Genomic DNA, 15,560 nt, shown 5'->3' on the forward strand with positions numbered 1-15,560 from the left:
ACACACCTGTAAGGTAGGGAGGACGTCCGATGTCGTAGTTATGTGAGGTAACTGATGGCGTTCCTCTTGCAATCACATAATGTAACGTCGGACGTTAATAGTTCTCTGCGGTTTCCTAGAAAAAATTCACCACCACCCATTGAGATGTCTGGTGCGTCTCGTGAACACAACACCACCCCGTTTCTCTCTGTGGTCATTATTATCACCATCTTCCAGACCGGTAGCTTTCGGTGAAGCCTCCAGAGAGCTTCGGAATCATTTTTCTCACCAAAAATTTCAAATCAAAACCAAAACTATTTTCTGTGGGTTTCTCTCAAATTAAGATTTTTCAAGTGGTATGCTAATTATACGCGTGAGGATTCTTCATAGATATTAACCGCGAAATTCCGACTTGGCTATTCATATTTCATAACCACCATTCATCAGAAGAGCTATATTGATGAATCTATTAACAAAGGTAAGATATGAAGATTATAACTTTTTTCCCAGGAGTATATATCAGCGATTATAATCATGATTAATCATTTTACATGTATTCATTGTGTTCATATATATTTTACGGTCACTATACTTCAGGAATATGCAAAAAATTGAAGTATAAATGCAGCACGTTTTGGAAATACGTAAATAATAAATATTATGTAATATTTTCAACGTTCTTATTTATTTTATATTGATAAGAAGATAATATGTAATCTATGTAAGACAATTTCATTAATGCATTTGCGAAATAATGTTGAAAATGTTAACCAAAATCTCTGACCTCCTGATCTCTGAATTATCAAAAGCCTCCGGTGGCTGTTTCTAGATGAATAAATTGAGCGAGGAGACACCGTTTCGCATGTTAATTTCTCATACGATATTAGGCTAATGAGTATTATTGATATTGTAATTACCGGCTTATGTAATGACCATGAGGGATAAGTCCCAAGGAACAAGAACTATAGTGAATATGCGAACATAGCTGTGATAAAGTGAATGCTTAAATTACATAACCGAATGTTATTTTCATCGATATTTCCCAGCAAGCATATCCATACTTATGCAATCGCGATGTTTCATTCACACAAATATGTTAATACGAACTATTATAATGATAAAAGTTATGTAACTTTTTCATAATAATGATTCGAATTGAATTAATTCCATGCAGAAGGGGGAAGAAACACTAATGATATTATAAGGATATCCTTTGAGTAAAAATTTTACTTAGAGGTTTCCTAAGATTCTTGTCAAACTTGTGTTTTGAAAGTTGGTATATTTCTTATTTGAAAATGAAATTTGATTGCGAGTATTTCTTGAATAATTTCCTGTGAACTATAGTATAGTAAATAAGTTACAAAGAAAAAAAGTTAAAAACTTAAATTGAAAAATCAGTTAATAATTTTTTGAGAAATGATTATTAAAAAAAAAAAAAAAATATATATATATATATATATAGTCGAATCCCGTTATAGCGAAAAAATCTCGTTTTAACAAATACTTTCCTGATCCCCCAGATAAGTTTACATAGGAACAATGCAAAAAACCTGGAATTCCTTTATAACGAAATTTCATTATAACGAAGTGATTTCTCCGGTCTCTTGGAATTCGTTATAACGGGATTCGACTGTATATGTACGGAAAACAGTTTTTTCTTCTTTATAAGGGGTGGCTGTTCTCATAATTATCCAATGAGCTAATGCGTGAATCGTCAATGTTGAAGGAAACTTACAACGAGAAAAAATGTTTCAAATGGGGTGACATATCATCCATTTAAGCAAAAATAAAATTATTTCTTAGGCCTGTATTACACTATAAAAGTTTGACAAAATCCCTTTTATAAAACTCAAAAAATCCAACCAATAAAACTCATAGGTTACATTCGAGCAAATGCAACTGATAATCTTATTGGTTGAATTTTTCAAGTTTTATAATAGGACAGTATAATTTTATACTGTCCTGAGGTCATGATTCGTCATATCTAGCAAAATATTATATGCACTGACATGACAAAAAAAAATTACCACGACTAAAAGAGACCGAATAGAGTTGTATATACAGGGTGGGCAAAAAGTCCGTGGAAACTTTAAAAATTCATAAAAACGCGAAAAATAACTGAAATAAAAAACGGTTCGCAGGGTTAGCATCGCTAGGTCACGGGAGTTTTTTTGACAGGTATTAAATAACTCGAAAAATAGCCGATAGGTGGCGCTTACGTACACAAGTCAAAAAGATACGCAAATAACGAACAGAATGCCTCCAAATCGTTTATTACAGCAGTACGTGTTCTACATGACCACCACCACCACAGGGGATAACACATTGCAGGCGTGTTACAAATTCAGCAACGGCAGATTGCAGCAAGTCCACATACACGGTTTACAACGGTTAACTGGTTGTGGGTTAGGAGCGCAAGTTCATATAACCGTCTCATTTGCACATTTCACCAAAGTCGCTCGTACCAGTGCCACCTACCGGCTGTTTTTTTAGTTATTTTTTCTTTTGTCGTAAAAAGATTCCCGTGACCTAGCGATGCTAACCCTGCGCCCTGCGAACTGTTGTTTTATTTCGGTAATTTTTGTGGTTTTTATGAATTTTTAAAGTTTCTTCATGACAAATCACAAAATTGAACATTTCCCAACTGGATCAATTTTTGTTGTGAGAGAATAGTTTTTTTTTTAATCATGCCAGTGCATGAAGAATACGCTACTCAATATACAGGGTGTCCTGTAAGTGCTAGTGCGACCTTCATCTCATCACCCATCCGTCGTAGAGGTATGATTGCAATTCAAAAAATGCTGAAAAGACGTTCAAAAAATATCGTGTACCAATTTTGAGATGAAAATACAGTGTGTCACGAAATAAAAAAAAGTCTAAATTTTTGTACGGTGTACCTCCAACTTCCAATTAGAAAGTTGTTGCCCTGTATCTCATGTGGACAACAGAAAAAATTCCATGTTTTCAAGGGAAAAATTCATTGAGATATTTGAATTTAAAAAAAGGAAAAAGTTATGGAAAGAACTGCAAAAATTAACGGACAACATTCCTTTCCCTCAATTATACTGCTTCATAACTTTTCTCCGATTTTTGAATTCAAATATTTCAGATATAAATATTTCAAATATCTCAAAACTGGTACAGGGTAATTTTTGAAAGCCTTTTTTGAGCATTTTTTAAACTGAAACTATACCTCTACAGACAGACTATAGACGATGAGATAAAGGCTGCATTAGCACTTACAGGACATCCTTACAGGACGTCCTGTATTGCCCTGGTGAAAGATGATTCCAGTTTGTTAAGTTACAGGACGCCGTGTGTAAAGGAACAAGAAAAAAAAATTATTTAATAATATTAAATTTTGCAACTTTTTCAGATTTTTTTTTCTTTTTTGACTTGCGTGGCTTTTAGGATCAGCGAGAGAAAACTTTTTCAATTAGAGGTTTAATTAAAGGGTTTACGGAAAATTCGCCGCCATGCAATTCACCGCTAGGAAAATTCACCGACGCACCGTCATGCTATTCATTACTTGGGCCGCTGTGGTGGTCAAGTGGTCATAGTGACGGACTCGCATCGCGGGGACCCGGATGCGAGCCCACCGTCACCACAGTGGTGGTCGGCTGAAGTTGGTTTTCTATGGTTCCCAACTTCGAAGCGCAAATGCGAGCCGATCCCTCCGTTCAAAAGTCTCGCCACAGAGAGCAACCATCCTACAAACAGTACAAATATTCAGTCATTACACTTCACTCACTTCACTTCTGAGATATATAGATGGCAGCACTAAAAATCATACACAACACTAGATACGCACTCAGCCTGTTAGGTACACATACTTACACTTCCGGCACAACTCACTAGGTAGTAAATTGCTCATAGCGATAGACCCTGAGTTGTGCTCGGCTTGAAAAAATAAAATAAAATAAAAAATTCACTGCTAGGAAAATTCGCTGACCAACAGTTCGTCATGATGCTACCGAGTCCATGAGAGAGTGAGCGAGCGAAATATTGAGTGAGTGAGCAACTGTGTTCGTGAGTGAGTGAGTGAGTGCCACCCCAGGGAGTCCCCCATCGAGGGGTTAGCACACCAACCTCTCGATGAGTATAAAAAACAAGCTTGCCGTTCGGAATCGGCAGTAAATTGTAGGTCCCGGTCTAATTAGCCCTCGTGAACAGAAAATGATCGTGGTGCGACAAAAATGATCAAATGGAACTCATATCAACAAATTTTTCATATTTTCTTTAAAAAAAAAAACTAAATAAAACAAAACTCAGCCTCCTTGACTTTATAACTTTTGTCTAAGGACGTTGACAGGCCAGCTGAATGCGGAGGATAGACCTATGCACGTACCAAGTCAGAGTGAACGAAAGTAAGACCCCACTTTCAACAGGAAAAAAATATGCTCGTTGCTTATTTGTGCCTCCTGTCATCAACATAGTTGCCACATATTGTACACTTATTATTGTATGTTTTTTTTCCTCCTTAGGTCGGAGAAAGATGAACAGTAACCTATATTCGTATGCGGTGATAACTTTCTTGGTGTCAGTTTATTGGCTCGATTCTGCGGAATCAAGACATCATCATCTTCGCCATGTGAAGCCGCACAAGAATCGCGCGTGGAACAACGTCGATGATATCTCATCAACGAACTTCGACGATGACTTGGAAGAGAGGAAAGCCCTCGAACACAGCGTCGTGCTATCGAACGGTGGTAGTTGCGACGTACCCAGGCCTCAGGTGATACACGTCAGTGACTCTTACCCTGATCCTGATAAGTACTATCTCCCTCACTGTACGCTGCTGCACCGATGCGGTAAACATGCGGGCTGTTGCGGTACAGACAAACTGAAGTGCGTCGCTGCAAGAAAAGAAAAAGTCACCCTGAACTTCTTCAGCGTCCGTGTCGACAGCAAGACGGGACATCCAGATGAACGCGTCGTCGAGAGACTCATTTTCTTCAACCATACCAAATGCGCCTGTGTACCGAGAATCAAGAATAGAACTGATCTGTGATTCGTGGAAATGTATCACTCTGGGAAGAGGATTCATATATACCTGTGAATTTTATTAAGGGGTCATTCAAGTATTACGTCAGCATCGAGTGGGGGGGGGGGGGTTCGGATTTGCTGACTTTTGATGACAAGGGGAAAGGGGTTTGAAGTTTGCTTACGTCATCCACCACCCCTTTTTGAAGATATGAAATATTCTAAGCTGCTGACGAAATTTTGCTGACAGGGGGGGAAGTGGGATCAAAAATGGTTGAAAATCTGCTTAAGTAATACTTGAATGGCCCCTAACCACAAGCAATGATTGACAGCACATACAGCTTGTAGATACAATTTGTTTTTGATGGAAACGAGTTGAACTTTTTCAGTGTTAGAAAAAGTGATGGAAGATGGCAGCATTACACATAACAAGCATTATGCAGAAACAAACTTCACGTTCACACAACACGTGCACGCCCATTCTGGCATGTGCCAATTCATTAGAAATTCCGTAGAAGTATGTGTACGCGGTGCATGTACGGTTAAGTAGTAGCAGCAGTGCTTTCTCAGTGAATTTACGAAATGAAATATCCCATAAAAAAGGTAGACTTCGATTGGACATCACATGATTAAAATTGAAATAATGTATTTAAAACTATTCAAATAAAATTTTGCTCGATTTTCATTCAAAGACGTGATAGTGAGTCCACATTTTTTGAAAACATTTTTTATATAGGGGTTCTTTCAAACATTAAAATTATCCAATGGTCAGTGAGAGAATAGCTCTAAAAGTCCATTCAACTTACTGAAAATAGCTATGGAAATTATAATTTTGAAAAGTCTGAAACAAAAATGGAAACACTTTGTACTTTGCGAGAAAATATACGATTATATTTAAAATAAGAAATTTTGTCATAAATTTTTCACTTGAAGTAGTTGGAAGAAGCACCAATCTAGTTACCTGATGCGTTGAAAAAAGTATGAATTACCAAATTTTCCTGCGTATAATGGACAGATTATATTGCATTAAAAAAAAATCAGAATTTCTTAGTGCGTCCGGATTATATGCTGTACCACAGTGTTTCTTAACCTTTTTTTGCTCGTGGCCCCCTTTGAACTATATTTTTTTGCTCGGGGCTCCCTTTGAACCATATTTTTTTCTCGTATCTCCCCTGTCTTACCCAAAGTCTTCAACTCTCATCTAGAAGCAAGATCGTACGCAAGATTATACGTATTGAAATGATTTTTTCAGTGAATTTATACTGAACGAAAATTTTGCAAAGAAAATTGGCCTCCAGACCACTGGCCAAGAATTTATTGATCTTCCCGCTAGTCCGAGTTCTCTATCAGGACCGTCTCAATATCATGGCCCCCCATCAGGCAAAGTGATGCTATGGTAATCCCATACTTATCTGGAAATAAACAGCCTACATATTTCCTACTTATTTTCAAAATTAATTGTACTATATAAAATTTCATAAGATGGGGGTCACTAATGGACATTAGGCCCCCGGGCATGGCCTTTCACCAGAGTGGGACTGACAAAGCTTTTTGTTTTTCACACTATAAATTTAATATAGAGAAGGGGACTGTGAAAAATCTAGCCGGGGACCTGTGAAAAACCCCATCCTTAGGGAACTTGTTGCAAAATGTAGGTGGTGAGGCCCGGGTGGGTCGATGCCCTAAGACGGCCCTTAATTTTTCTCAGCTCTCTGCAGCCCTCCAAACCACCTGTCATTGCCCCTTTCTCCATTTTCTTCTGTGGTCCCCTTGAAGTATCCCAGTACCACTAGGGAGTTGAGGCGACCACCAATAGACAGCCCCTTCCTTCCTTCATTTCCAGCCCATCTCATTAATGGCAGTAAATAGCGATATGGCCAGAGTTGGTGTTTCGTGAAGTAGGTCTTCTTGGACCACCTGCGAAAATCTCTTCGTTGAGACAGTGCGGAGAGCCATGATCTGGTTAGGAGGAGGTATACAAAAATGTAGACTAGAAAGTGATAAGTACAGCGGGAGATTATGGCTGAATGTTCTGGTTATAAAATTGTGTTGAAAATGTAATAAAACCAGTGGTTTCCAACCCAGCGTTTCGCTGTGTCTCGTGGACCACCACGAGATATGTAGAAAGTCAAATCTTGTTCCCAAGGATGCCACCGGTAAAAAATGATCGATTAAATCACCGTATGCCGCCGTCATATGTATATACTGAGTACGTCTATCTTTCGCTCGGTGCATATCTTAATTTTTTAATGCATTACATTATTTCACGATCTCTTCATGTTTGGCATCATTCGAGAGAGGAATAATGTGGCTTCGCAATCATTACTACCATATTATTTTCATTTATCATATTTTATTGGGAGTGATGAACGATTGCTGCTTAACACGTAGGGATCCGAAATATTATTGCAAACAACATGTTTTAGCCCATTGAGCTAAAAAAAACTTTGTATAATTATTATTATAATGAGCATGTTTTAGCCCCGTTGAGCTAAAATTCCCAGTATAATTGAGTTAGTAGTTCTTTGTTACAGCCGCGAGGTTGAGTTATTAATCCGATTATGAGAGAATGTTTGGATCTCTGCTCTTTCCTCTTACTTGTGTTTGTTTTCTGTAACTATCAATTCGTTATAAGAGACATTCTATGCCTTCGATGTATTTTTTATCTCAAACAGGGTATGACCCTCAGGCATAAAGCCCTGTATAATTGAAGAAGAAGATTAATCCGATTTTTGGCAGCTGTAGAAGAGAAAAAACAATTTACACAAAGAGAATATTATATAGATTTTTAGGTAATGCAAATGATGTGTTATATAATATTATAGACAAGATATTATTTTATAAACATGAAAATTTACAAATTACTTCAATGGTTAAAAGTTTAAAAGTTATAATTTTTTTACTAAACATCTGCAAAAACCGGCGATTCCATTTAAATATCCTCCGATCTACGGGACAGGATTCGTTTAACCTCTTTACGATCAAGGACGTAATATTGCGTCAAAATGTCAATGGAATAAATTCACAAAAGTTCTCTCTGTTTTCTTTCCTCTCTTCTCATCACCGCGAAGCTTTGTTGCAACCCTACGAAAAAAAAGTAGTAGTTCTTTTTACCTCCGTGATGTATCCTTCCACTATGTACATCTAAGAGCGAAAGAGAACAGGTAGGTGAGGGTGAAAAGAAAAATCTACTCCGTATCTATTCTATTATCTGTAAGCATTTCAGATGGGGGGGGGAGAGATAAGAGTATGATATATAAATAAGTATATATATATATAACTATACTTGTTATCATTATAATTGTTTTCCTTTCATTTTTTTCTTACTTTTCTACTTTTTCTTTCCTTCCTTTTTCTAACATGCGATTAGGTTAGGACATGGTTATCATATTTATCGCCGATTCGTCAAACAGAGATCATCCGAATTTCTTGCCGGTCACTTGTAATCGCTTGAGCCGGTAAATCAGCATGAGCACATCAAGCCTGCAAAATCCTTTTCATTTACGCAAATGCCACATCCCAATGGCTTACCCTAAAATATGTATTAAAATCCGTATTACGTCGCATTATCTTTCATGCCGTGGAAATCGGGGGGGGGGGGGAAGAGTCACCATGTTTTTAAATGTCAAAGACTAATCTATTCCCGGCGTGCCAGGAAAAGTGAGTTTCAATAAGAATTACATGATACATTCAGAAGACCGAAAATGAGTTTTCACTGTCGCAAATGTGTTTTGCAAAGAAAGCTTATGACGATAATGAAAACTAGGCATTGACTTTACTTATCACCCTAGCAATGGGCCCCACATCCTGGAGCAGAACGCCTGGACTGGGATCTTTTACAACCTTTCCGGTCAGACTTTTCACGGGCCCTTCTGTAGTTAATTTATAGTGTCGAAAAGCAAAAAATGATGAGAATTTTCCCGAGGCCCCAGGGCTAGAGCCCCCAACAGCCCCATCCTTGTGGGAGCCATGACCCTAACTCAAGAGTGCTTAATCTTTTGGAGAGTGAGGGCTACTTCATTGGTTCGAAAATGGTCGCGGACAATGTAAGTGATCTGTAAATTTGCTGCGGGCCACTTAAATGATCTAGGAATGTGCCACGGATCACCTAATTGAAATGAGAATGCGCCTCGGGCTAGTTAAGTGATTTGAAACAGTGACCCAGGTCAGTGCTCTGAGAATGCACCACTTGCTTTATTCTTGCAAAATTAGATTTGAAAGTCAAGAACCACATTAAATGACTCCGAAGGCCACATTTGTCCCGCGGCCATGTATACTCTAACCTAATTATCGAAAGCCTAATACGAAATACACATACCGTGTTTCATAGGGGTTTTTTTTTAAGTTCTGAAAATAGACTGTCGCTTTTGCATTACAATACTGTATCATGTTTTTAGCAGTGTGTAATTCTTATTCTTTTTTTATGCTCTGCTTATTCAAATCTTAAACATGTGATCAAAGAATACAAAAACACTTGACAGTCTACTAATTTTTCCATTTAGTATATGAGAATGAAAATACATAGTATCCGGGAGACATTTACAATAAACAAATTCATGGTAACAAAAGCAAACGTAACAAAAAATTCAAATTATCCCCAACATAGTTCATAAAACACAAAGGATCCTGAAATGCAGAGAGAAAACGTTCAAATCATCCAATTTAATCGCTTACGGGGTATTCCCGGCATGCTGGTCTCCCTCGATGTTTCCCGGCATGCCGGATAATGCGGGAGAATACGGTACTTGTATTTACACATGGTGGCAATAAAATTATTAGTGCCGCTTATAACAAGATTTAGGTTGTGCAGCTGAATTGAATCGACCAATTATAATCCTTCAAAAAACTACACCTATTATTATAAAAAATGCATATAGACAGATGCTCTACTTAACCACCAGATTTCCAGAGTGATTTTCCATCGTGTAATTTTGTTGTGTGTTTATAAATTGACAAGGTAAGCATACATGGCTCGAATCATAACTAGCTTTATGTAATTACCTCGTGAACTCAGTCTAAAGGAGTTAATGATTCCAAATTGCCGCAATTACTGTCGACAAAAACAAACTGCAGAGAAATTCACAAAAATATGTACACAGGGCTTCTGACAAATCACCCGCTTTGGTTATTTGATCAAGCCACATTTAGCTCTTTCATCAGAACAATTTCTATCGCTAAATATTTAATTATTACGTATATAACGTAGAGATGGGATAAACAATAGCCATTTTTTTTTTTGCTGGTTATTGTAAGATTTTCCATGGTCATAATGACTTAATTATTGGGTTGAGGTTTGGTTAAATGAGTTATTCTTTCTGATTTGGGTCTTGGTGGTGATGGAAATTTGTTGGTCACTGGAACGTTTGGGATCTGAGCATCATCTTCGAGTTTTTTCCCCTTCTTTAAATTTAGGTGTGTATTTGGGTCATTCACATTGAACATTGTCCGTATGACCCTTGGTGCTCTTCTCCCCACGTCGGCGGATACGTCGCGTTACATATTTAGTGTATATCCGAGGACAGAACAAACTTCTCAAGAGATTAACTCTTTTTCCTCTAAGGAAAATTGATTTTCTTTAGGCTCGTTCATTACACCCATCGGAAAAGGTGGAATCGGCTTATCTTTTTTTTTTTTTTTTTGGATTCACGGCACACCTACGGTGCTCTTCCTCCAGAAAAAGTCACTATTGTTATTCATTTCCACTATATGGAACAAAAGAGGGTTAAACAGCGTGTCAGCCGAATAAACGATGATTTTTTACATCTTCATTTAAGTCTTAAAGCAATTTTATACTTAAAACCGGATGTGTTTTATTTCTGTAAAAGTGTTCTAGGTTATCAGGAAGGAAGAAAGAAAGATAAAATAAATATCTAAAGAATATAAATTCATTTTAGGGCCTCTGGGATATATCTATGTAGAATGTTTGAAATTGTTTATAAAAGAGAACATTGGAATCTAAGTGTGGCGGTTTACAGCCCAGGGGTCCGCACCTGTTCGCTATTACCTTTCAAAGAATTTGTAATTAAGATTTTTGTTGGTAGACGGACCGCGATGACTCATTGTGGTTGAAATTACCTTTCTAATATACCCACATAATCAAACAGTATGATATTTTATTTATGAGGAATAATAAAGCAATAATGTGTGTGTGTGTGTGTTTGCCAATTTTTGATTAGTTTGGAGAGATTCAAAGAATTTTTTCCCCCATACTCATTTTTTTTTGTATTCTTTATTTAGAAAGACTTAGCTTATTAAAATGTAATCGGGTCTATGTATTGAACTCTTTCTGACCGAATGTTTTAAATAGCATTAATGTGTGTTGAAGGTATTTTGTTGAAGTTTCATGAATTTTTCTCCGATGAAATTGGTATCAATAGAATTTTAACTGTTCTTTTCACAAAATTTAAGCGTTAATTTTGATATATCTCAGTAATCGGTAAAATATCTAGGTTAATATGTATCCGAAGCAGTTGTGTGTAAAATCCTCTTTTGGTTAAACGCGGTGGTTGACCAAATTTTTCGCCGCAGTACCTTGTACCACGGTTGCAAACTACTCAGGAGAACTGCTACGAAATTGTGTTCAAATATTTTAACAATAATAATTGAAAAAAAAAATTGAATTTCTCTACCAATCTAACCGCATTGCAATTGTTAGATTTAGAGACTCTTTGGCTTGAAAGATGTTTGGGAAATTCCTCGAGAGAGAAACAAAAAAGGTTGGGAGAACCACTGGTCTTTTATAGTTTGTCGTTTATTATTATTACTACGCAAAACATGATATATGATGTAGAAAATTTCATATGGTTGTTTGGTTGATACTTATAATTTAGTCAATCCAGTTAAAGATTAAAATTTGCCCTATGAGTATATTATAAAGCAATAAAACAGGAAGGAAAAAAAAAAGTATACCTTAACCACCTCAGTCCTCACGGTCATTTTGAATTTTACGTTTCTTACGGTTATCTTCAACTATGAAACGGCATAAAATTAGTTTCTGACGACAGATGAGTATGAAGAAGATACTACCAAAAATGTTTATAATATCTGGAACTAATTTTGAGGCCTCCGTGAGCAGCATTTCATTTAGCGAGGTGGTCTTTTTAAAAGTGCTAGTTAGTGTCTTCTGACTGGGGAGAGCTAGTGACTGAGAAGATGATAACTTACATGTATGACCCTGTGGGTTTTTACAAGATATGCAGGGTGGTTATAAATAAACGGACACTTCTCAGACGTGTGTAGCGCCCATTCTCATGGAGGCATTTTGATGAAACTTGGTATATAGGATACGTAAACCATGGGGGAAAAGAAAGATTTAATAAAAAAGAAACTGATACTACTCCGACCTATGTAGCGCCCGTTGTGGTGGACGTATTTCATTGAAACTTGGTAATATGCGTTATTTGGACAATGGGAAAAAAACTTTAATAAAAAAAGCGCCACTTTTTCACCTGGTGGTCAAAAATTAAAGCTTTTTTTATTGAATCTTTCTTTTCCCCCCGATGGTCCATATATCCTATAAACGAAGTTTCATCAAAATACCTCCATCAGAATGGGCGCTACATACGTCTGAATAGTGAGAGTTTATTTTTAACCACACTTTACTTTTTATCCCGACGCATTCATGCTATTTATGATGTCCTCCTGCCAGAAATTAAATTCTTTGTACTTTTCTTAATCCTGGAGAGTAATGTGTGCTGAACGACGAGCAACTATATCTTCCCAAAGCATTTGCATCAATCATGTAACCATTATGTGAACTTGGTGTATTTTTTTTAATTAAAAAAAAACCATTTTGATCAAAAAGTTTAAATACTGTGCATTGGTTGCATTTTCTGCATTTTAGAAATTAACCAAATTAGAAATTGTTTTCTCACTGAATCGATATTTAAGTCGAATAAGTAAATAAAATTGAACGTAATGTTCTCTTATCAACGCTATAGATTTTTCTTTTCTTTTTCGGGAAACAGTATTTTAATGGTAAATTTCCATTTCGTATTGCAGGTGAATTAACAGGTTTATATACAGGCTGAAAAACATATCTACTCGTATTTTACGATTTTCTGCCTATATCCCAATGGGGTGGGACCATTATCATAAAAATTGTGTAACTATTTCTCTTAAAAGTTAAAAGGCATAATTTGAACACAATAAAAAATATTTGTTGATTTTTGATTTGAATTTTTTGGTGCAAGGTCATTTGGTCAAGCTGACCCAATTCATTGCACCAGCTGCTGGTATTAGACGATTTTTAAATTTTTCAGTGCTTAGCGATGTAAAAATATGCGTTTCATGATATATGTATATATATATATATATATTCATCATATATAAAACATCATACATACATACATATTTAAATGGGATGCACCTCGCATAAATTTTTGCAGATGCATCGAAATTGTAGACGAGTTCATGTTCAATCGTTAGACGAACAGATGGCGCCACCAAAGAAAACGGGACTTGTAAATGAAATATGGGATGAGTTAGGTCAATCACTGATGAGCGATGAGGATTTGATGATTCAGCGACACAAATGGTTTTATACAAAATTTTATATTTTTTATTACAGATTGGAATCTGTATTTCTTGGTCCGAGACCATTTGGCAAAATTGTCATGTGGCAAAACTCACAAAACTATTATGAGCGCAGCTCATAAATTCCGCGTATTAGACACTATATACACAGACCGGAGTGGCTCTATGGGGGAGAAGGGGTGATTCGGGTGCAATCCCCCTCCCCCAAGCGATATGCAATGATTCATGAAATTTTCGGAATTTCTATATGATAATATTGTAATAACAAATTAAGAAAACAAATTCAAGAAAACTTCGACTAAAAAACGGGTAAAACTGGGACATTTTTCAAGAAAGTCGGGATGGAGGGAAAAAAACCCCCAGAAAAACGGGACTGTCACGGAAAATATAGGAAAAATGGTCACCACATGCTGAGACATTTTTTGGGGTGGTATTGGAAAATCACCCTTCTCAACGCAAAGCCTCTGCACACAGATACAAATGACTTGCATTGACATACAAGAACGCATACATACTTCCACGCTACCAAATACATAGACAAGTATCACCCTTTTCATAGACCAATTCCTTCATAAATCAAATAAATTTCTAAATCTTATCTCTGACAGAATATTTAACGGAACAGTGTTCGCAATGAGATTCGCAGTATTTAGGAAAGTCTGTCATTGTTAATTAATTTAAAACACGCATTCAAATCTAAATATTTTATAAATCTATAGAAATTTTAAGGACGTTACGATAAAAAGGAAGATTCAAGAACATTTTCATTACAAAACGTTCCTGACATTAACGGAAAAGAAAGACCGAAAGTAAGGAGAAAGAAAACACAATAAAAAGTGAACAGAAGATCAATGAATCGCGCGGCGCACGACGCATTTGACTCCTCCAGAAGCAGTTGGCCAATCACTCCCGACATAAAAGCGCTGGCGTGAGGCGTGTTGCGCTCTGTAGGAAAAAACAGTCGTACCGCTTTTCCTTCGTAATGGTGCTTGTCGCGCTGGGCGATTCCAGTTGCAGAAAATCTGCTCCCAGGAAAACTCGGATTAACCGTAACTGCGCATAATCTTAAATTTCAATTTTTTTTCCAGATAACAAATACTTGTCCATGCCGAAATCTTGTTAAAGAGTTTTATATTAAAGAAAATTTTTGTTTGGTACGACAAATCATTTTGTATACGCTGATCACAGGAGATCTGGAGTATTTGTGGGATGAATTTCTCAACTATAGTAAGATGTATTGAATGACCTTTTTAAGATAAAGGCAGGGTGCGGTAGCCCAGGTCGATAAGATACTCGCCTAAAGTACCAAAGCATGTTTAGAGGTGTCGCGAGTTCGATACCCGGCTCGTCCTTGTCAGAAAACTTTCCTGACACAGAGTTACATCAAAAACGGCGACATGACTACAGAGAAAATTGCTACCGCAAGGAGTCCCCGTCGAGGGGTTAGCGTACCAACTTCTCGATGAGTATAAAAAACAAGCCGCCAATAAATTGTAGGTCCCGGTCTAATTAGCCCTCGTGTGCAGAAAATGACCGTGGTGCGAAAAAAATGATCAAATTAAGATGGAGACGGTCCAATTGCGTTTGTTATATCTAGAGATAACAAACGCAATTTCCACCAATTTAAATCATTTCTACTAGACATAATTTCGGAAGCCTGTCAGACGACATTTTAGAAGGCAGCACTGAAAAATGAGACACATCACTAGATACGCACTCAAAGCCGCCGCTGTGGTGGTCGAGTGGTCATAGAGACGGACTCCGAGTTCCCGGGTTCGAACCCCACCGTCGCCACAGTGGTGGTCGGCTGAAGTTGGTTTTTCTGTGGATCCCAACTTCGAGGCGCGAATGCGAGCCAATCTCCTTTAAAAAGTCTCGCCACAGGAAACAACAGACCTACAAAACGGTACAAATGTAATACAATCATAACACATCACTCACTTCACTTCTGAAATATAGGTGGCAAAAAAAAAAATCTGTCATAGTGACAGACTCGCATCGCGGGGACCTGGGTTCGAGCCCCACTGTTGCCACAGTGGTGGTCGGCTGAAGTTGGTTTTCTG

General features: G+C 37.2%; 1 protein-coding gene across 1 annotated transcript; it reads left to right on the forward strand.

Annotated features, from left to right (window-relative positions):
• Window positions 1–18: 18 nt before the first annotated feature.
• Window positions 19–5,650, forward strand: LOC149081768 (uncharacterized). Its single transcript, XM_089237204.1, has 2 exons — window positions 19–457; window positions 4,464–5,650. Exon 2 carries the CDS (start codon window positions 4,475–4,477, stop codon window positions 4,988–4,990), a length of 516 nt encoding a protein of 171 aa, XP_089093330.1. The 5' UTR covers window positions 19–457; window positions 4,464–4,474; the 3' UTR covers window positions 4,991–5,650.
• The last annotated feature ends 9,910 nt before the right edge of the window (window positions 5,651–15,560 follow it).

The sequence above is a fragment of the Pholcus phalangioides genome, unplaced genomic scaffold (assembly GCF_987345545.1).
Source record: "Pholcus phalangioides strain wild (caught in Gottingen) unplaced genomic scaffold, Ppha-v1.0 ptg000009l_1, whole genome shotgun sequence".
In the NCBI taxonomy this organism is placed as follows: domain Eukaryota; kingdom Metazoa; phylum Arthropoda; class Arachnida; order Araneae; family Pholcidae; genus Pholcus; species Pholcus phalangioides.